The 23,226-nt window shown below is 43.6% G+C and overlaps 1 protein-coding gene across 1 annotated transcript; it reads right to left on the bottom strand.

Moving 5' to 3' along the window:
• Positions 1 to 131: 131 nt before the first annotated feature.
• On the bottom strand, positions 132 to 22,142 carry GKN1 (gastrokine 1; the record flags this gene model as incomplete). The annotated part of the gene is made up of 6 exons (XM_082495854.1): positions 132 to 250; positions 898 to 1,036; positions 2,415 to 2,525; positions 2,750 to 2,905; positions 3,269 to 3,322; positions 22,080 to 22,142. 6 exons carry the CDS (start codon positions 22,140 to 22,142, stop codon positions 132 to 134), a joined length of 642 nt encoding a protein of 213 aa, XP_082351980.1.
• Positions 22,143 to 23,226: the final 1,084 nt, after the last annotated feature.

The raw sequence follows: 23,226 nt of genomic DNA, 5'->3' as shown, positions 1-23,226 counted from the left end.
AGATACGGTTGCCAATTGATCCGTTTCAGCATCTGAAGCATCAAGAAGGAATCTCTCGCAAGAGGAGATGCCAGGGAAGAACAGCATCGGGGTTGGCTTTGTGCAGCAGCTCTCCAGCATCCGTACTGGGTTTAAAAAGGTTGATAGCCTTGGACAAAGCCCTTGTTGTTTGCCTGACAGTACTTAAGGTCCACAAGTTGCAGGACATCCAGTATAGTGCATGTTCCGTAGTTGTATGAATTTTGTGGTCCTTTAAAAACAAGAAAAGGGGGGAAAAAAAAAAATACCATGAGGTAATAGCTAAGGTGGTGTGAAGTTGTCCGTGCGTTCATTGGCAGCCCTTAATACCTGGCACATTGCACTTGCATTTGTCATCAAATTGAGTCGTCTCAAGTAGCGAAGCAGTTCTCAAAGCAAAGCAAGCAGCGAGCAGGTGGAAATGCTGCTATGTCAGAATGCAATATCCTATGCCTGATGTGAAGAGCATCTTTCTCATGACAGGGTTTGTAGACAATCAGCTTGCAGTAAGGCTCACAGTACTTTGCTGGTGCTTCAGGATTAACTCCTCTGAGTAAAACCTAGTTCCTTTATATACATTTCAGAAGAATTTCTTATTTCCCCCCCCATGATGCAAGAAACTCTATTGCAAGTGATGAAAATGTGATTATGGCACCCACAGCAAGGCAGATGGTTTATACTAGTGCTGAGATCACTTATGGAGGCTGTGACTCGACACTGGTCCAATCCTGATCTGCAGAGATACTGGACCCTTTCTGCAGCTCCTGAGGTTCTTGATTTGTGCTCATCTCCAGTTGGAAGGGCAGCATTTGTGTATGCTTCCCAAAGGGGAAGCAATGCCTGGTTAGTTACAGCCATAACTCATTTGCTTGCACTCACCGTAAACTTCAGTAGTCAGGTAGGTAGTGAGTCCTCTGCACATGGCTGTGATCTCTGTTCCGTAAATGGTGAGGTCACGGACAGGGTTCTTGACAACGAATGTGATCTCCTTTACAGGGCGTCCTTGACCTTTCAGGCCCTAAGCATCAAAGGACATCGTTCAGCAAGATCAGTGCCTCGATCCCTTTACTGCTATGCATGTTCCTAGGCTTCCTAACTTGCAAGCAAGGAAGGAGAAATCTCTTTGCTTGGCCTTCTAAAATGGGGACCGGAGGGCAGTAGCAGCACCTGGCAGATACATTTACACTAAAGTTATTTGCAAGTGGTGCTTATGACCGGTTTGAGAGCTCCGAGTGTTTCAGTGGGAATTTTTTTTTTTTTTCTGAAATGAAAAATGCCATTTTGTATTGAGAAGACTCAGAACTATTTTTAGATATTATTATCCAAAAATAATTAATGCCATTGAAGGTTTCAAACAGTTTCTTAGCAACCTGCAGTCCTAAACTCCCACGGAGAAAATGTAGCTGGGAAGAGGAGGGGAGTTTGTGCACCTACTCTTTTGGTTTTGAGAAAAACGTTCCCATGGCAAATTCCCAAACCATGTGACTGTTCAGGAAAAAAATCATAATCCTGCCACTTGTGAAAAAATCATCCTCTCAAGAAAGAAAAACCACAGTTAAGAAGCAGCTTGAAGAACACCAGTGTAGACACACTTAGGCAGGGTGACTGGGATTGATGTGGGCTTTCAAAATTGTGCTGGTTCCTGAAAGCCCACTCCCATGTGCTTCCTTCTGGCTAGTAAGCAAAGAGTTGAGATAAGCTTTGGGGGGCAGAGAGATGTACCTTAGCACAAGCAAGCCTGGAACGAGCTAGAGCAGAATGTTTTTGCTCCAGCCTGTGCTTGTGCAACTCTCCCCTTTTTCTTCCCCGCCATGCCTTCTGGCCCTTTCAAGCCAGGATTTTCATAAGGACTCCGTTGTCAGACTTCCACAGAAGCCAGTGTCTACAAAAGGTTTGTATGCTCAATGCTGAGATAATTCTTAAAATGTCTGTGCTAATTCTGTGGCCTGAACTCATGCTCGCAGGGTCTTCCTCAACTAGAGCTGCTTAAAAAACTGGATTTGATAACCTGCAAAGACTGAGAGGAGGAAGACTACCATGCCAAACACCTAAAATCTTAAACATAAAACAGTGTGATAAAAGCAGTGCATCTAAATAATCTTTTAAAACATTGTAAAAATAAGCTAAGTGACCTACAACATCGAAAAGCAGGAGAACCCTCCTCCAGTGCAAGAGTCTGAAACAGGGTAGTCTAAGTTTTCACAGCTTTCAAATTATGTTAATGTAAAATGTCCTGGAAATTGACACAGCTTCATCATCAATCTAAATGGTGTGACCTAAATGGCCTTTAATGTAACTGTTGGTTTAAAAGCTTTTGAAAAGACCAATGCCTCTGTTGTCAGTTTACTTTGCATTACTGTACACCTTTGCCAGTAACTGCTGCTTTTTAATCTTACCATGTTCTGTTCAGCCTGGATGACAAGGGTGTCAAAGAGAGGCATCTCAAGTTTGTTCATCACGGAAACATAGCAAACTCCCTCAGACTGCACTCTGCTTGCAATGAAGCCCTGTAAAATAAAGTCATGGACAATGAGGAATTCAGTATTTCAATAATAGAGATTGGAATAAAGACTCTATTAAAAAAAAAAAGGTAATAAATGCAGCTAGTTCTGACCCCCAAATTTGGACTCAAAGTGTTAAGAATAAAGAAACAAGTCCAGTATTTTGGTCAGCTTTATAGGAGCTGGTCTCTGTGTACATCTCCTGAAAAAGCCTGCTGCTTGTCACTCACCCGGTTGTAGTTCCAAATGGTTTTCCATGACCCGTGGTTGCTCCTCTGCTCGATAGTTGCCACGTGCCATTCCCTGTTGATGGTCAGGATTTGGACGCCTCCAACAATGGTGAATTGCTTGGTTATGATTTGCTGGTTGCCACCAACTTGCTGAAACTGGAGAACAAAATTAAACAACACTTTGAGACTTTTGAGTCGCTCATCTCCACAGAGATCCAGAAAACCACTGCTTCAATAGAGTAAATGCTGCCCACGGGGAGCGCCTTTAGCGACCACAGTATTTTCAAAATGACAAAGAAATAAGCCTGTGGCATTCTGGAGTAGCTGCAAGAATTCTTGTGACAGTCAATGGACAATTTCTGTATCTTACAACTGTCACGTGTTGGTAGAGTTTCACGTATGAAGTAAGTCTTAAGATTCCCGTCCTCCAAAGGGATGGGGAAAGAAGGAAGGGAAGCTCAAGAAGGAGAGAATCTAGAAACAGCAGCAAGGTATGTGTGACTTGGTGGCTATACTCACGTATTGAGCAAGGGCTGGAGCCAGAAAGAGGCCGAGAAGGACGGTAGTCACAATCTGAAATGAAATTTGAAAACAAAATTGTAACTGCGGGTCTGGCTGACAAATCTGCTTGTGAGAATCCTGGTGCCTTTTTCCTCAGCTGATGTTGGAGCGTACTCCTTGGGTCCTTTTTTGCTTTCATTCTGCAATTGCAACAGTCACCTCAAGCGAGTCGTCCTTGCTTTACCCTAGAATAGTGCAAACTAGACACGTAGGAGGTTGGTTTTTTTAAGAGCCAAATCGGAAGTTGCTTCTGAGACCTCTATAGTCATATGCAGATACTTTAGAGGGATGAGGCGAAGGAACGTAAAGTTCTTGTCCTTAGGCATTACAAGACAGTGGTTGATCCGCTAGTGCGTTGCTGGAGTTTGTCAAAAGCATTGACAAAAATGGACATGGATTACGCTTCCTGTCGATTGAATAAGGCATAGTTAAACCTTTAAAAGAATCCTTGCCTCTTCATCTGATTAGGTTAACAGGGTCCAAGCTGCTCAGTCTGGAGGAGGAAAAGCTCCCCAGAGAACACCTTTTTGCTATTGACAGACCCAGGCACTTCTGAGAGGTAAAGGCAATGGTTTTGAGTCAAAGTTTTAGTTTCTAAAGAAGAAAAAAAAAAAAGGCATGCATACTCACAGTGAGTTTCATCTTGACTGCAGAGCTGATGCTGGTGCAGGTAGAATGAGTGACGCGAACCGTCCACCTTATATACGTTTTCAGAATTAGGCGTGGAAAGGTTAAGTGTTGAACTAAAATTATTTTGTAATTTGCATCCCTGTCTGCATGTCACCAAAAAGTATTTCCTGCCGTAACTACTTCATAAATGTGGGGTTTGTACTTTTGCAAATTTTGACCTGCCAGAGTCTGATAATTATCAGATAAGAATCCATTTGCTGTGAAAAATTAAATATGTTTCACAGTAACTTTCTGACATGTACTAATTACTTTTGAAAATTCACATCAAACTTAAGACCAGAGATAGCCTAGGGTTTAAAAGAAAAGCCTTACAGTAGACAAAACAAACAGGAGCCTTTGTACTTTCCAAAATGTACTGCATGTTACCACGTAACCATAGGGCCCATCAAAATATTTGGCCCAAATGCCACATTGCCACTGAAATTTTTTTTTACAGTAAATAGGCAGTCCAAGCTGAAATGTCACATAATATGCAAGTCTGTGGGTGCCTCTTTGTTCTTTTAGGTGGCAACAACCTTCGGCTCCCCCGCTCACCTTGCCTCAGGTTCTTTTCTGTGGTGATGTGGATACTTAGAGAAAGGGGTGATGATGGTTCAGTTAGGGAGGTTTTGGGATACTAGGGTTTTGTGTCAAGTTGCTCATTTCATGCTGTGACTCTCTGGTTTCTGCCCGGCAGAGGGTCCCCCAGTTTCCCTGCAAGGCTGCTGCCTGCTTTACACACAGGGCTGTGACAGCCGGGGCTGCCTGATGTTGTGCTGTGCCATGGGCCCTGCTCAGGTCAGATTCCTGCTGCCTCGGGGGACTTTAAACCATCATGTGTTGCAGAGACTGGCCCAGAGCCTTCAAGGGCTCATAGGCCCCCACAAAGACATTTCCCAGTGACATGCGATCGGGTGAGTGAAGAGGGCTGTGCCTGTTTGATCTCGGGGAAAATGCACTGTAACGTTGGAAAAGGAGAGGAGATTCTCTCCAGAGACTCCCAGGCAAGTTGGGACAGGAACATTGTTTAAATACTGCAACCATATGGCTGCTTTTCTCTGGTGGTGCTAAACTCTTTTTGGGTGCAGTTTTGCTTTGGGTTTCATGTCAGTTAACTATTTGAGACCGCAAACCCGTTTCCCTGATCCAAACCGTCTGCTGCATCCTTTATTCAGAGAAACCCTTGACTGTTCCTGAATGGGTAAAGGGTCTCTTGGAGCAACTCCTTTTGAATTCCAACGCAAGGGCCTCTGAGCAAGGAGGGAAGGTGAAGGTCTGGTATTTTGCAGACAGGCGGAGTTACTGATGTGATTGTCTTAGATGAAGGAACTGCTGCCAGCCGTTTTGCCTTAGTTTTGGCCTAACTATGGTTTGTTTCTTTCAAATTCCCAACTGCTCTTTTGATGGGTTAGGGTGTGCTTTTTTGCTTCCTGTGTTAAGCATCTTTCAAACATTGTTAGGTAACACCTGTAGTCGACTCCACAGTGCATTTAGTAGAGTTATTAATATGGTTACCTGCAGCTTGATTTCTGGGTTGATGAGAGCAATAGTGCATCTCCTTGTGATCAGCCATACTGTATTACAGTTGCACAGAGCTTGAATGCGTTTTCCATATGGGCGCAGGCTTTGGAGTCTGTTTCTTGAGATAATGAAGTGGGTGGAAGTTGGTGAGGACAAGGTCCCTAAGCATCAAAGAGACAACCCCGGAAAGGAGCATTTAGAAAAACTAGAACTGGAGTTCGGCATCTGCGTGCACATCTTAGCTAATGGAGAAGGGGTTATTCAAGTGCAATGCAGCTTTAGAAAGGCTGGGCATTTGGAGTGACTCAGCCCTGCTGAGAAACTTGTCTGCAGTTCTTGGAGCCTTTTCTCCTCTCTGCGGGTCGGGAGCGAGTGCTTCTCACAGGCAAGTGATTTGCTTTCTCAGCACTGTCGTTCACCGTCCTACCTTGTGTCCTTGAGGAGGTGCAGGAAAGGGTTTATCGAGCAAAAACCTCTTGTCCATGGGAGCAATGATGCAGGTGTGTTTTGAAAACACCTTGGTGGCAATGTAGCCCTAGGAAAATAAAAAAAAGGCTTTTTGTTGCAAACAACATACAGTGGAAGATAAGTGGATTGCCAGAGAGAAGTCTGGCTTGAAAAAAAGGCTTTCTACAGTCCAAATAATGATAGGGAAGGAAAATATTGTTTTTTCAATTATGTTGTGCAGGTGAATGTGTCATGGAGGCTGACAAGGGCCTTTGGAAAAGGTGAATTGCCTTCTGCAGTAATGCCACGTGTATGATGTGTTAGAGTGCTTAAGCCAGGGGAAGGAATTCACTGCTGACAACATCCGTGCAGCAGACAGCACAGCAGAAACAATACGATGGTGAAACGGGAACGCTCTTCAGCATCTCCTCTAAAATCTAGGCAAGTTATTTTGAAGCTTATGTGTTTTGGAAAAAGCTTTTGGCTACTTTCCCATTCTTTCAAGCTATGATGTCAGCCACTTACAGTCCTGACGTCCCAGACGGATTTCCAGTCCTCGGAGCCCTTCTTTGGGTCGGTGCTGACCCCAGTGTCTGTGAAAGAGCGGTGTGAGTGCTCACCGTGGTGCCCCTGCAAGTTGTCCTTGCTGTTCTGAGTTTTGAAAGAGATTAAAGGAGGTAAGGGTTTAGGTTTGTGGATTCCCGGTAGTCTCTCCCTCCATGAAGCAGTAGCTGTAGTAGCCACGTTTGGGGAAATTACTGCTTTTAGGGATCCAATCAAAAGGGAGGTGACTTCTGGCCTTAGAGGGGAGGCTGGGAAGCCATTAGTACTGTTGTGTCAAACCTTACATTCAGGCTTTACCTAGCACTGGTTTTCATGTGTCTGAAGCATCCGCCTTCTGAAGACAGACAAGCTGTAACAGTACTGCTCTATTCCCACATGCCTCTGAGACCAGGTGGAAAAGACATTGTTCCATCTGAATTTCCTTTGAAGTCAAGCACTATACTGGATGTTCTGCGTCAAGGTTGCAAGAAACACTTCTAGGGAAAGTCAAAGAATTCCCTATTGTTCTTTCCCAGCAGGAACCTGCAGGCAGAGGGTTACTTAGAGTGTTTCACTGTATTTTGTGGTCAGATCCTTCATGGTAATATCCCTTTCTCTCCCTACAGTTGCTTTCACAGTGTTCATGCTGATTTCAGGACAGACTTTGTTGATTTCATATCTGGCAACTGTCTTTTTCCCTTGATATACCAAGGACTGAAATATCTTCTTTGGTAGTAGAAAAATGCCGTTTCCTGCTAAGTATCAGACTTTAAATACAGCTTAATTTTCAGAAACGTGTTGTTGAGAGGCTATAGCAAAAGACCACTATTTCTCATGGCAGCAGTGCCTAATTGCATGTAGCTCTATACCCTGTTAGCAAGAGCCAGAGCCAGGAGAACTACAAGAAGAGAAGCAATCACAATCTGAAAGAACATTTGAAATTGACAGCAGAGTAACACTGGGACTTGCATCAAGTTAAAGTAATTTTGGGTTCCTGTTCGACTTGGTGTACATGCTTAGCACTTTTCTGAAGTGGGGTCTAGCTGAAGAGGCTTTAAATATGCAGAAGAATGTTTTGTTAATGAGTTTACATCAGAGCATGAGTTCATATAAATGACCCTTAACCTGAGCAGCATGCTTTGCACAGGTAAGATCACTTAAACACAGTGGCCTTTAAAATAAGTTCAGTAAACTCCTTGGAAAATGGTGGTCTGGTGTTTTCTGTCTCATAACCACCATTTGTGGTCTAATATGTCGGACCAAGTTGGACAGTGTCACTCCTGGTGCAGTCTGACTCATTTCCAAGTGGGTAGGTAGGTAAGTATGGAGGACTTGTGGTCCTTGCAGAATGAGTGCCAGGTGACTAATGGACAGTTCTGGGGTGCGGTAGGACTTCTGGTACATAGGTAATGACTGTCAGAGGGCTAAATGTACTTCTGAGTTTCTGTAGACTTCCAAATATATGGTCTTTTTCCTGCCTTAAGGAAGAGCCATGGGAAGACACCAGCCACATGGAAGGAGAAGGGTTTCCCCAAGGATACATGGCTTTGTAGTTTTTGCTTTTGAGTAAGAAACCTGCAAAGAGACAGATAGCATTAAGTTTAGTAACATTTTGTAAAGTCCCGGACTAAGTGCTATGTCACTTGAAACATCACTGGAAAAAAGGGTAGAAATTTGGCTGCATGTTCTTGTACTTGAAACAGAGCTGAAATGGGCCTTGAGCATCCTCACAGTAGATCTCATGCCTGTGAATGGGTTTACCTTATTGGCACGTGTACTGTGTGCACAGAATTCGGACATCTTTTCTGGGAAAATGCTCTGATAAGAGGCAGCTTTAATACCAACCTGATTGAATTCATTACATACAGGAAGATGAAAGAAAGCTTGTTATGGTAACTTAAATGTATTTAATGGTAGCTTTTAAATAACAAAAAAAAAAAAAAAAAACCAGAACCAGAAAATAGAGACCTATTAAAATTCATAGTGACACCTTGTCCCTACATGGCAGAGGACTCAGCCTGGTGCTTTATCTGTAGCTCATAGCATCTTTTAAATCAACGAAGATGGTAATCTTGCTATGATACAACTGTGAAGTCTGTCCCCAGAAAGCATGAATTTGATTCTAAATCATAAAAATTACTGAGTTCTGCTGTTAACCTTCCTTTCTGAGCTTGTTCAGTTAGGATCCGCTTTCTAGTCTTCGGGCACGGCCTGATTTTGGACTAAGGGCAAACTCTAGAAAGGGACCCTAAACTAGAAGTAACAAAAAATGAGTAAGGGATGAGCAGTAACAACGGGCATTTGATATGAACTAGTACTTAAAAAGTAGATTTTAATATTTCTCTGGGTTTGGTAATTATATACACAGCCACAGCATAAGAGCTTATTTGCCTTGTGTGCTGGAGAAACATTGCAAAATGTTGAGGTTTTTTAATTGGCCAGTACAAATGTCTGAGTCTTTTTGGCCGGGAATATTGTCCACTGCTGTTCAATAAATTGAGAGAGATATGTATGCATAGCCTCAGCTAATTTGGATTTGTTTCTTAGCTGTGCCCGTTACAGAAGGAGCTCTTTCAGAGGTGCTCATTTACCTCCTCCAAAAGCGCTTCCTATTTAATAGCAGCTCTGCCAGTCCCTCTGTATACTGTTTGTGCCCTTTACTGTAGCTCAGTACGGGTTTGCACACTCAAGTGTCCTTCTTGTTGCCCAAATGGCCGGATGGGGACTAAGTGTCACCATAAACTATGTCTCTGAACAAAGTTCTGCACTGGCTTCAGTTGCTGAGGATTGTTGTGTCAGGGGTTAGAGGAAAAGTCAGGGAATGTGACTTGAGTTGAGAAGGTGAGGCGCAAATGTCATTTACACCCGTTCAGGGCCACAGTCTGTCATTCTGCTACTGACTGATGCCTTGCTGGGACTATGGGAGTGCAGAGGAGCTGCAGCCGTGTGCCAGCACTGTGAGTGCAGAGCTCTGGTGTAATTAGTAATTACTTCTTAGTAACGAATTACTAAGGGAAAAGATTTACCGTTCTTCTAATGGGACAGATTTGTGGATGCCACATGGAAACAGGTATGTCCTTAGCCTCCGAGATCCAAAATACATGTAGAAATCTTATTTTATATGTTGTGAAATCCTCTCATGGTCTCTGGAAACTTAACTAATCGACTAGTTCTCAAGAAGGGAATTGAGAACCTGAACTGTGTGATGCCAATCCCTGCAGTGTTGTTAGCAATGAGCTGGAAATCAGTTTTGTCCATGTCTTCCAACAACCATAGCCAATTTGGCCATTACAGTAATGCGTCAAACTTGGAAGCCTTAATGTCCAAATCTTCCATCAACTTCTGATTATTGGAGTAGTATGTGGATCGATCTGTGGATTCGTTGTGGGGAAAATGTCTCCAAAACGCCGGGCTTTCCTATCAGAAGTATATTTCGGCTTTGCCTGAGACAGAGAGTATGTTCTGTCTCGTAATAATGTTGTTAATTGGTCAAATGCTTTTTGGCATTTGTCTGATCGAATCAGCAAAATCAGTCAGTCCAATGTAAGGTGAAAGTCATGACATTGTGGCTATTGTTGTAATTCACCTTCACCAAATTACTGATCTCACATGTCATTCTGCTCTTACCTGGGCCTCAGCAGGCAGAAAGCAGATGCGTATGCTTCTTGGGTGTTTTTCACAAGAAATGAGCATACAAACACATAATGACTAATGGAAAATTAATTTAAGCTCTAGTTTAAAAGCATATAAAGCTTATGAAAGCTTTTTGGTTTAGCTTGTGGTGCCTGAACCCTGTTAGGTTCCTGCTATGAAAGGCTTATTTGGCTACTGAAGTCTACTCTGAGTATTTCTGACACATCTGTTATGTAGAAACAAAGAGTCTTTTGAGAAGAAAGGACAGAACGAGCTTTCAAGAGGAGGGTAACATAGATCTAATCTAGTCTAATCTAACAGTGCTTGTCACAATTTGATATCTTTTTATATGTATTCTGATATATTACTTAGCAGTACAGCTTTGTTACACTTGAGATAACATTTTCCGTGTGGAGTTCGGTGGAATAAAGCAAATGTGTGCAATTTCCTTTTTTTCATTGTGGCCTGTTTGCTGAGAGAGATTTCCATAGAATCTCTTTCACCTTTTTTCCAATGACTGAGATTACAGAAATGTGTTGCCTCTTAGGTTGAGTTGTTGTTTTATTAGAAGGGAACAGGCCTCTGTTATGACTTTCTAGTAGAAAGTAGAGTGGGATTCATCAAGGTTCCCGCACTGGCTGTCGTGGGGTCGCTGATGAGGAGTCATCCAGGCAAGGTCATAGTCACAGAAGAATACTTCTTGTGGCAATATCATGCAGTCACTGACGTTTCATAAAGCAGAGAAATCATTGGTAGCTTTAAAGAAAGAATCCCCAACCTGCTCCTTTTGTTTTGGGACCTTGTGTGAAGCACACGTCCCCTGAAGTTTTGTGTCACTCCTTTGTATGCTGAGGAGGCTGGCAGTTACCCCGATTGTCTTGTGAAGCCCAATGGTTATTCCTAATTATGTCACTAATTTCAATGCATGTGTTCTATACATCATGGTAACTGATCAAAGACTAGTGGCACTTCTTGTTAAGAGTTCAGGCATGTATTAGAAGAAACGGCTGAAGAATTAGTCTGTGGAGTGTCTGGCATGTAGCCCACCATGACATAGGTATTTCTTTCCAGGATTTGTCTGCAGACTGTCAAGCTGTTAGGGGTTGCATTTTTGGAAGACAAAATTGAGTTTGTATGAATGAATAGCAGAGTTATTCCTGGTGCCATTTGGCATGGAACCAACAAGAGTGGGAACTGCTCTGGAGTTTAAACCAGTAAATAGTAGCCATTTGCAGAGTGATTGATTTTACAAAAGCTGAGTGCTTATAACCTATCGAGGTGAGGTTATCTGTGCCAACCCAAAATTCAGATATGAGGCTTACCACAGTGTGGCATGTAGATATGGACTTGTTCGAGTCGTGAAGAAAAGTTCTGTCACGTGTTCCCGTACCTCCAGCAAGATATAAAAGTTCAAGGTCTCTGGGATTTTCTTGCCTTCTTGTTTTCTGCTGCCTCTTGTTCTTATCTGAAAGAAAAATGAACGGATTTGTAAGTATATCCATTTTTATTGAACTTAGATGGTAAAAAATGCCTTATTTTTAAAAAGGAAAGGGTAGAGAAGAAGATGCTCAAGGAAGTGGTACAGTGCTGGGACTGATGATCTGTGTATTGTTTCTGTGGGTTGTTCAGCGGGAAAGCTGTGTTTCTCGGGTGTGCAGTAATCCCCTGGAAGTCAGTGGCAGCACCATTTGAGCAAAGAGTGCAGAACTTGGATTGCAGTACAGAAGGGGGATTTAGTTGTGATTTAATAATTACAGTTGTAGAGACCCATGAAGAAGTCACACAGCATCAAGGAGTGTGACTTTTGAAAAATACAAACCCCTGTAAGGGTTAAGTTCTCATCCTGCTTTTTCAGTACAGGCAAATGAGAGCCCAAAAGCAAGAATTTCACAAGGAAGAGTTGTAATTGTTTTCAACTAATACACGTGTTAAGTGGGGAATGTTTCAAACTGATGCTACAGCTGCTTCCCTCAGTTCGTGAACTGGTGGTTGTTTTTATGGCACTGCCTGGTGTTTCTGATGAGTGAGAACGCTTATTGCTTTTACAGGCTGCAATCCTTGTGTTGCTGGGAGTCTTTTGGACTCAGACTTCTGCCTTGGAGGTGAGTAGACTGAGGAGCCTTGTAGTGCAGGTACTGCTTGAAAATGCATGAGATGAGAGGGGGCAAGTATAATAGGAGGGCAAGCACAGAAGAAACAAACAAGATGCTTATGCCAAGCATAGGGGAAAATAGCATTTGCCAAAGGTGACAGTGGTATAAGCCAAAGGGGCGTTTCTGTGCAGATGCAGAGCAATGAGAAATTTGGGGGGGGGGGGGGGGGGGGGAAGGGGCATAGTTGCCCTTAGGTCAAGCTAAAATCTGGGGACTGTTGCAGTCCCCTGCCAGTCCCTGCTGCCAGACGTGATGACTGGGGTGCCCCATGTTGTCCTTTGTGAGCGTGCAGTGAGGGCCTGTCCCCTCCTTTCTCAGCCTGACTCACTCTTGCATGACTTATCCCCACCTCAAGGGCCTCCTGAGACTGCTAGAGGGTTGTTAAGGGATTTAGTATTTACATAAAGCAATCTTGCTTGTTTTTTTGAGAGAAAGCATTTGTTTATATTGCACCTTTTAAAGGTGCAAGCCAGATGATGAACAAGGGTTTTCTGCTTTTTACCAAAGACATTTCTCCTACAAGAACCTAACAATGTCATTGGAACTGTGACTATCGACAAAGAGATCCACATTGTTGATGTCCAAATCCGTTCTGGCCTGCACTCCTCTGATACTGTTATTGACTACGTGCATGTAAGTAAATCTAAGAATCTGCCAAGACTTAATCTGTGAGGAAGTTTTTAAATTCAGAAACTCATGTAGTGTATTGTCACCATGAGTTCTCCTGAAACACTGTTTCTTTGAAGACTCCAATCACCTTTCCTCCTCTTACGCCATCTCTTTTTGTGGTTTCTGAAAGTGAGAAGAATGGCATTGACCTCATTGAGGTCAGAGCTGAGAACAGGCTGCCATCGCTCACGTATAGCAAGTGCAGCAGACGTCTGTCGGAAAAGATGCTTCCAGTCTTATAGGCAGACATGAGTGTGGGCAGGCTGCTTCCGTTCCCCGAAGGTGACATCAATGCAGAGTCATTGCTCAGTAGCGGCCCGTGTAGCCACTTGGTGTTTCTTCTAGGTTGGCCTAAAGATTGTGGGGAAATCCAACTAATATTAGTGGTAGCCATTTTCAATTAATTAAATTACTGTATTTTTTTAATCACAGGGATACATTGCAATAAGGTTATTTTCACGAAGTGCCTGCTTTATTGTGAAACTAAACAAGAAATCCATCCCAGAACTACAAGAAATCCAACGCCTGGCTCTTGAGAAAAAGGTGACTTTAGCAAAACCCATACTGTGTTGACGATAGGCTGCTGTATAGGAGTTGTGTGGTGTGACGAGAGCCCTCCATTCTGCCTTTAAGAACAGCTGCTCTTAAGAATGATGAAGCAGATCTGACAAGAGAGAACTTCAAGGGAATATCATATAGAATATTATATTAAGATAATGAGCAATCATGACTCTCCGCTGTGATTTTACACTGGACAATCATGTGTCCTAGGAAGTAGGACTTTGACTGTTTTGGGTTGATGACAATATGGGTTCAGGCAGCCTTTTCCTTTTTTCATTGTCCAGCTGATATGTTGAGCTTGACATAACTTGAAATAATTCTTTGTGGAGAACAATTTAGAAATCAATTTACTTTGACTTTCCTATTCAGGCAAAGGTTTCATGCATGTGACTGGAAATGTTGCCTGGAGATGGACTTGAGTTCTGGACCAATTTATGGCAGCCTAACAGTAGCACAATAACAGCAAAACTTACTGCAAGTTAACATAACTTATTATGATAGTAATACAGCTCAATTTTGCCATGTTGACAGAATTAGTATCTAGTGAACTTTGAATAGGCTGAAAATATTTATTTTCTTTAAAGACAAGTAGCTGTTTTAGCTAATACTTTATGTGAGGCAAAGGGAGGTGATCTTAGATTTTGGGATTTTCTCAAAGGTGTCCTAGCAGAATGAAACCAAAGCTGCATTAATGATGACGTCTAACATTTTCTTTTTAGAATATGAACACAGCGGGCTCTCCAAAGAATCTGTGGTTACAGTTTCAATCTGGCCATTCCGCGCTTGGGAGTAACAAAGACTGGCTTGCCTACGGTAAAGCCATTGAACAACTCTGCACAGGTCTGCCTATCTACCAGCTTACAGATACTCAACGTAAGTGCCAAGATCAGAATGTTTTGCTTATGTTATAGCCCATAAGCACCTTTCTATCCTTTAAACCTAAGTCCACAAGACACCTTTGAGGCAGGAACATCTTTCCCTGTTTGAGAGAGGAGGAGTAAACTACCTAGCAGGAAAGAAAGGGTAAGGCTCTTTGCGATGCTTTGGAAAAGGTGGTGGAGCACTGCTTTTCATTGTTGGACATGTAAACATTGGGGACCAGCTGTTCCAAAGTGGTTTGCCTGGTGTCAGAGGAGCCATTGTGTAGCAGCTGGACCCAACTTATGCCCCAATGATACAATGGTCCCTCAAGGCAGGTACTGTATGCCAGCGTGCTACCTGCTGTACGTAAGGGAAAGGCGGACCACAAATGTGATTGAAAGCTGAGCAGACAATTCCTCCCTTTGAGCTACACCATAGGAGTTGTACACAGTAATTGAGCATTGCGATTTGTGCATTTAACAGACTTTTCCTTGCTGGATACATGGATCTTGTCAACGCTAATATCTTCATTTTCTTGTTTCTTTTAGCACTACCGAATGTTCATGGCTGTGCCAGTGCAGGAATTCCAAGCATTTTGGGCTTTAAAATCTGTGAAAAAGCCAATTAAAAATTCAATTAGGCTGGATCTTGACAATCATGCTGCATGGAAACGGCTTCTTTCTTTGTGTGCTTTTGTGATGGTGGCCATGTTCTCCAGCTGGAACCAAACTCGGTGTTAGACTCAGCTTGCCTATCCTAAGCTTTGAGTGCAACAAAGCTATGATATACAAATAAAGATAATGCAGTAATTAAAATGCTTTGTATTTTTCCTTCATCTGAAAATAGAATGGAAATAATGTGGCCCTTGCTGGTTTTCCTACAGAATAGATACGTGTCCCTGTGGTGCATTCCTGTGCTCAGGCTGCAGTGTGACTGAGGCATTGGTATATGCTTCTGTTCCTGTTTCCTCACTAGCACGAATAGTTTTTCCCAGTGGAGAACTTGCCTTTGGTATCAGCAGCCGGCCTCTTCGGGTGCTGACTCACCCTATGTATGATTGCCGGAGGGAGGGAGCAGAGAGATGAATTCAGAGATAAAGGGAGGGAGCAGATCGATGTTAGCAACACTTGCAAAGAGGCTTGAATTCTGCAAGGCCCCTGAAAAATGGCAGTACTTTGAATCAGTGCGATGGGTCAGAGATCTTCTTGTTCTGGGCGTTTTTCAAACCTGCGTAGAGGAGACAGTCCCAGTCCTAAAAAGTGCATAACACAGAATCAAATGATCCTTTCACACAGTGCCAGTGTAAGAAGAGCTGTGCCCACTTGCTGAGTGTTGCGTGTATGCTGGAGAGTAGTTTGTGTCAGGGGCTGATTAAAATACAAGATGAGGCAGCATTGGTTCTGCCTGGTGAAACCATCTGCTATTTATCGAAAGAGCATTTTATCATATGGTGAAACTGTTCTTTTAGATGAATTGTGTTCAGAAGTGGCTGCAGGTACTTGGAGATCCAAAGAATGCTTCTGGAGGGTTGAACTTTGGCAATTAAATCCAGGAAGTTTTGTGTATCTGCAAGATGCAGGGTAGCCTGTTGAGCTCCACTTCAAAATACAGCTCAGTGATGGGATGTGAAACTGGGAGTTGTAGTTCTGATGCACAGGGGGTGTCAAACACCTCAAAGCACCCTTTGAGAGCCCTGCTTGGCAAGAGTACTCATGAGGGTTGTGACTTCCAAAGCTTTTGTGGGTGTGGTATCCAGAGAGGCTGATGTTTCAAGACCTTCAAAAGTCAGTGGAAGCCCTAATCCAGTTTCCAAGTGACAGCTGTCATGTCTTAACCCTTTCTTTGTGTATTGTTGTGTTAGGGGGCATGGAAGTCATGGCAAGCCCTTCCCTTGCCCCGAATCAGCCAATCTTTTCAACATGTAGAAAATAATTGCCTTAATTGTCTCAGGCTTTATATATCTTTGGATTATTTCTTTAGGGCTGCTGACCTGACATCGACCCGCCAGTGACAGTTTGAAGACCAGAGGTTGAAGTAGATGCTAAAGGAACAGACTGGTCAAGCTTCCAGAGAGGCAGAGTAGATGTATGAACAAAGCTGAGTCTTACTATTCTCGATTATGATTTAATTCAAAGTTATTTAAAGTGATTAGTCAATACAATCTGGTTTTCTGTCTTTCTGACTTTCCCGTCCTCTTGCTACTAGTTTAATCAGGACTAGTTACTTTAAAGGAACTCTCTGTGTACTACCTTCATTTATATTAATGGAACAGTGTTCTGAGACGGGAGCGAGATCTGAAATAAACCCACTGAGTGGTTATGCATGGTTCTAAAAGATGTGGGCTAAACTCTTCCATTGGCCCAGGGATAAAGAGCATTGCGCATGGGAAGAGTGTCCTGTTCTCCTCTTGCACAGCTACTTACCGATCACGAGGACTGATCTGAGTGGACAAAACGAGGGCTGCATGGCTGCCTTGATACTATCAATGGTAACTGAAGGACAATCTACTCTCTGTGGTTTGACTGCTATCACGGAAATTGTCCGTGGGCAAGGCAGGATCTCAATCCAGCTCTTCAGTCTTCACCGATGGCTTAAAAACATCTCTCTCTCTGGTTTGAGGGAGTTTAATTTTTAAAATGTTTTGGATCATGAAATCTACAGCCTGTCAGCAAAGGGTCTTAATGTTCACCATCTGAAGGAAACGGATAGCTTTCCTTTTATTTATCACTTAACTTAGACATGTGTTTTGTATAATACGGAGCATCTACAGTCACAGAGCTTGTTCGGTGTCAGTAGCTTTATGGGTTGCCCGTTGGTAAGGATCTTTTACCTTTGTGATCCATGAGATTTCTCACTGGAAAATTCCCACTGATTTCCACGGGAGGGACCCACAGAGGATTGCAGCCGCTTCTGAAGTGGAGAGCAGCCAGCAACGGTTCTCAGAAACAATGGGAGAGAGAGTTATGTTCAGAGTCAACAAAGCAGCGTGCTTATCCTAGTAACGAGTGCCTACGGTTAATGTGCCGAGAGGGTTGTCCATGAGGCTTAAGCATAAGATTGAACACCTTGAAAAGAGCACAGGCAACTGGTGTATCTGCCTGAGGAGAGGGGCAGGGCTGTGGTGATCCTACCAGGGCAGGAATGCCGATCTATCATAAAAATGAAGACCGGAGCCAGCACAAGCTTAGATCCTGAACAGATGTTGGCAGAAGGAGTCTAGTGAGGATGAGAGTATGAGGGTGTGACTCTCAGATTCTTGAAAGTTACCTGATCTTTCCAAGAGGTTCTCTCCATCCAAGTAATATAGGTGTTTTGGAAGTTTAGGTCGCTTCTCAGCTCAGCTTGTTCTATAAAAGGTGGGGAATTTGATGGATGTGGAAGAGAGCCCACTGGGAGGGTGTCTGGGTGTGAGTGTCTGGGTGCGTGTGCATTGGCAGCTTTTGTAAGCTAAAACAATATGTATCCTAGGCTGGGCTATCAGAATAACACTGATTATTTGCTCCCAGCTTTTTTAAAAAGCCTGAAAGGTGTTTAAGGGCATGCCTGGAATCCAAGCAATGGTATCATTGGATGCACACTGACAGGCAGCTAAATTATGTCAAGCATTTGGGGAGAGCAGAATTAGCACACATTCCGGTCGCATCTCCAACTCTGCTGCAGTTAACCTTTTGGGATCCTTATACGTATCAGTGGGCAGAAAGCCTCGGTGGTCCCTCTCTGCCAGGGACACCAATTTATCTAGTCACCTGTGCTGCACAGTAATGCAAGATCTTCTTCCCACTGAACCCATTCCCCTGAGAACCTCCCCCCTACTCCCCAAGTTTCCTGGTGTACGAGACTGTTTACCAAGGGGGAGGTGTGACACCTTTGCCAGATCATGCCTTAATTTTAGAAGACAAAAGCTTGCCTCTTGAGCGTGTCTCTACAACTGTTCACAGCTCGGGAGCAAATTGCTGTGGTCAATTGCAGATCCACATTCAAGAAGAGAAGAGGGCGCATCCCAGTAAAGGGAAAGTCTGTGCTCAGTTTGAATCAAGGTGCCTAATCTTAAATACTCAGCTTTTAAGTTATTGTCTGGAGAGGTGGTGAGCTGGCTTTTGCACGGTTACTTCTTTAAAATGAGTAAATGTCTAGGCCGGTGAGCCATACCAGATTTTCCAAGGCATGATCCAATCCCGGTTGGACATGTCTGCTTTCCGCTCGAGCTGAGAACAGATTGTGTGACTTCACTTGACCACTAGATGGCAAATTGTTCCAATAACCTCAACATTTAAGGGGTTTTTTAATGCAGTCTGAATCCAGGGTTGTTCCCCAAAAAGTAAAAGCTGAGTCAGAATGCAGAGGATTAGAATCCTTTCAGTTTTCCAAACCAGTTGGATGTCTCTCTATATACACCATTGTCTAATGAGGCATTGCATTTGTACAAGGTTTATTCATCAAAGATTTCAAAATGTTCTAGAAAGAGCTGTAGCAAAGATTCACAAGAAATGTTTTCTCTTTCAGAAAAGGAATGCAGCAACACAGGAAAGAGAAATCTGCCAAAGGCCAATCGCACACTGACCACGAGCACAGGTAGGGGGGCAAGCCCCAGCACTCCTGCCGCCTTCTTATCTCCCTCTCTTTATCACAACCCTGTTGCCACCAAGTGAAACCTAACCCGCCTCATCTGTCTGTGCCCCTGTCCTATCCTGCTTAGCTGGGCTCCTCCCTCAGACCTGAAGAACCCACAGTGACATTATGTGGTCTTGGCTCCTTGTTTGATTTGTTGTGGGTTTTTTTGTTGGGGGGACCAGGGTCGAAAGGGGGCTGGGAGCCTGGCTGGAGTTGTGTAGCCAGGTCTCTGTTCCTTGCAGGCAGGTCCTGCTGTTCTTCGCTCTCGTCATGGCCTCATCCTCTGCTGGTTTTAGCATCCCTCTTCCTAATCTGCGTGTTCTTTTCTTTGCTCTTTCTCTCAGCTCATTAAGAGGCAGCCAGACTCATGTGATTTAGCAATTACCACTTTATTTAATTTCCTGAGGGTGTGTATAGAGAGGGGAAGGGGATTCAGACCTATTGAATGGGGTCCTCAAGTTGTTGCAGCCATTTCTTGTTGGAAAGAAGAGTGGATGTAGCTTAAAGTAGGCCTTGTTGTGGCCTTGCTCAGATTGGAGAATTGGTCACATAGGGATTGAAGCATTTAGATGTGTGTTTAAATTGAGACGTAAGGATATTAAGGCTTGAGCCAACAGTGGTAGCCAATAACCTTTTCCATCCCCGTGATGGGAAGCAGGGGCTGTTTTCACCTAAAGAAGCTCCCTGATTCAGAAATTTGCCCTGAGCACACGGGGAGGTGTTTGACAGCAGCACATTAAGCAATGTCCCTGGGTGCAATGCACTGAGAGCTGAGCCAGGGCACTCTGCCACTCGTTCCAGATAAGTCGAGCCCTTTAACACCAGGGACTGCGAGGGGCTTGTTCCATGCTCTCAATGAGATAAGCTGCCATCCGCGCTTCACGAGACACTCCCATCTGCCAAGCGGCTCTGAGAAAACCTGGGAGGTGTGCAGCATGATTTAAAGCACATTAGAGACTCCACCGAGCTACAATCCTAACGGTGGGGGTCTTGCTATAGAAAAGTGAGGGACTACTGGGGGGGGGGTGTGTGGAATGCTTCAGATAGGGGAGTGTTTATGCACAGCTTACAGGTGCTGAGCATCGGTGAAGGAGCTAACTACAGCGCAACAGTAATGACAGAGCTAGCAGTACTAGAGTTTAAAAAGTGGGAGTTTGATTAAAAATTCTCCAATTAAAATGTATTTTCACAATCCTGAGCCTCACAAATGTTTAATACAGTGTAAATAGTAGCTGAGAGAGAGTAGTCTTTAAACGATCATCTGTTGCAGAATCTGGCCCAGAGCCTTCAAGGACTCAAAGGCCCCCAGAAAGACATTTCCCAGTGACATGCGATCGGGTGAGTGAAGAGGGCTGTGCCTGTTTGATCTCGGGGAAAATGCACTGTAACGTTGGAAAAGGAGAGGAGTTTCTCTCCAGAGACTCCCAGGCAAGTCGGACAGGAACATTGTTTAAATACTGCAACCATATGGCTGCTTTTCTCTGGTGGTGCTAAACTCTTTTTGGGTGCTGTTTTGCTTTGGGTTTCATGTCAGTTAACTATTTGAGACCGCAAACCCGTTTCCCTGATCCAAACCGTCTGCTGCATCCTTTATTCAGAGAAACCCTTGACTGTTCCTGAATGGGTAAAGGGTCTCTTGGAGCAACTCCTTTTGAATTGCAACGCAAGGGCCTCTGAGCAAGGAGGGAAGGTGAAGGTCTGGTATTTTGCAGACAGGCGGAGTTACTGATGTGATTGTCTTAGATGAAGGAACTGCTGCCAGCCGTTTTGCCTTAGTTTTGGCCTAACTATGGTTTGTTTCTTTCAAATTCCCAACTGCTCTTTTGATGGATTAGGGTGTGCTTTTTTGCTTCCTGTGTTAAGCATCTTTCAAACATTGTTAGGTAACACCCGTAGTCGACTCCACAGTGCATTTATTACATTAATGCCGTTACCTGCAGCTTGATTTCTGGGTTGATGAGAGCAATAGTGCGTCTGTCTCCTTGTGATTGGCCCTATTGCATTGCAACACTCAATTTTAACATAAAACATTGTAATGCTTAGTATGTTAGTAAGAAGTTAAAATAAAAATAACTCAGATATGCTTCTTTCTATAAATCTGGACTTCTGACCATAATATCTTAATACGCTGTAGGAATAGCACCATTTGCTTTAAGCAGTGATGAATAATTGCTTAAGGGAGTGTGTGAAATGTGACTGGGAAATTGTACAGGAGGGGATTTGAACACCAAACCTGGGATTTTGCAAGAACACCAGTTTAGCAACAACACCAGTTGAGCAACTTGTCTCTGGAATGGCTTCCATCTTTTTGAAGGATTAGCAAAAACATGGTACAGACCAATGGAGGCTGATGGTAAATTTTACTGAGACACAAAGCCTCTACAGAGATCGGGAGAAGAGACAGAAGTGGTTGAAAATGTGATCAAGGGAAGATTATCAAGGAGAAAAATCTTGTTTGTAGGTACACAGGTCTGTGAATTTTCTTCCTCAAAACTTTGTCCGGGATATTTAATTACAGTAGTAGACAGGCAGTTCCTTAATCTTAACTTTCAAACATGCAACATCTTGCCTTAAGAAGTTTGATCCTGAAAGAAAAGGAAAAACTGATTAGATTTGGACCGAGGAAATAAGAGAACAATGAAGCTGAAATGCTTCCAATATAATGTTGGAAATGGACTGGGAAATGCTATTTAAAAATGGAGCTGCGTCTTTCTCAACTTAGACAACAAGCAAGTGTTAGTGCAATCGTTTTAGACAAATCTAAGCTGCAAATGGGGCTGTGAATCTCTAAATGGTGCTGTGGCAGGACCCCTGGCAGCTGGGTATTGTATAAGCCTGAAGTTGCCTACAGAATTCAGAGTTGTGTCAACAGCGAGCGCCCAAAACGTTCCCGAAAAAGCCTGGTCTCCAAGTTGTATGCGGAAGAGTGACAGGCCTGCTTTTTCCCTTATGCATGCATTTGATGATTTCTAAGAAGTCACAGAAAAGCACAGGATTTCAATAATTAACTTGCTCGTTTTCACTTAAATCTTTTTCATCCTTATTTGTTATTGTGTTAGTCTTTATTTTGGTATCCAAAACACTGTTCTGAGTACACTCACCAGGAGCTGGATAAGCAAGGTGAGAGGGAATTCCTCTGCACAGAGCTTGAATGCGTTTTCCATATGGGCGCAGGCTTTGGAGTCTGTTTCTTGAGATAATGAAGCGATTCTCTCTGGGTGGAAGTTGGTGAGGACGAGGTCCCTAAGCATCAAAGAGACAACCCCGGAAAGGAGCATTTAGAAAAACTAGAACTGGAGTTTGGCATCTGCGTGCACATCTTAGCTAATGGAGAAGGGGTTATTCAAGTGCGATGCAGCTTTAGAAAGGCTGGGCATTTGGAGTGACTCAGCCCTGCTGAGAAACTTGTCTGCAGTTCTTGGAGCCTTTTCTCCTCTCTGTGGGACGGGAGCGAGTGCTTCTCACAGGCAAGTGATTTGCTTTCTCAGCACTGTCGTTCACCGTCCTACCTTGTGTCCTTGAGGAGGTGCAGGAAAGGGTTTATCGAGCAAAAACCTCTTGTCCATGGGAGCAATGATGCAGGTGTGTTTTGAAAACACCTTGGTGGCAACGTAGCCCTAGGAAAATAAATAAAAAAGCTTTTTGTTGCAAACAACATACAGTGGAAGATAAGTGGATTGCCAGAGAGAAGTCTGGCTTGAAAAAAAGGCTTTCTACAGTCCAAATAATGATAGGGAAGGAAAATATTGTTTTTTCAATTATGTTGTGCAGGTGAATGTGTCATGGAGGCTGACAAGGGCCTTTGGAAAGGTGAATTGCCTTCTGCAGTAATGCCACGTGTATGATGTGTTAGAGTGCTTAAGCCAGGGGAAGGAATTCACTGCTGACAACATCCGTGCAGCAGACAGCACGGCAGAAACAATACGATGGTGAAACGGGAACGCTCTTCAGCATCTCCTCTAAAATCTAGGCAAGTTATTTTGAAGCTTATTTGTTTTGGAAAAAGCTTTTGGCTACTTTCCCATTCTTTCAAGCTATGATGTCAGCCACTTACAGTCCTGACGTCCCAGACGGATTTCCAGTCCTCAGAGCCCTTCTTTGGGTCGGTGCTGACCCCAGTGTCTGTGGAAGAGCGGTGTGAGTGCTCACCGTGGTGCCCCTGCAAGTTGTCCTTGCTGTTCTGAGTTTTGAAAGAGATTAAAGGAGGTAAGGGTTTAGGTTTGTGGATTCCCGGTAGTCTCTCCCTCC

This window comes from Vanellus vanellus (genome assembly GCF_965231255.1).
Source record: "Vanellus vanellus genome assembly, chromosome: 26".
Lineage (NCBI taxonomy): Eukaryota > Metazoa > Chordata > Aves > Charadriiformes > Charadriidae > Vanellus > Vanellus vanellus.
The sequence above is the reverse complement of the archived record's forward strand: the minus strand, read 5'-3'. Positions and strand labels throughout refer to the sequence as shown.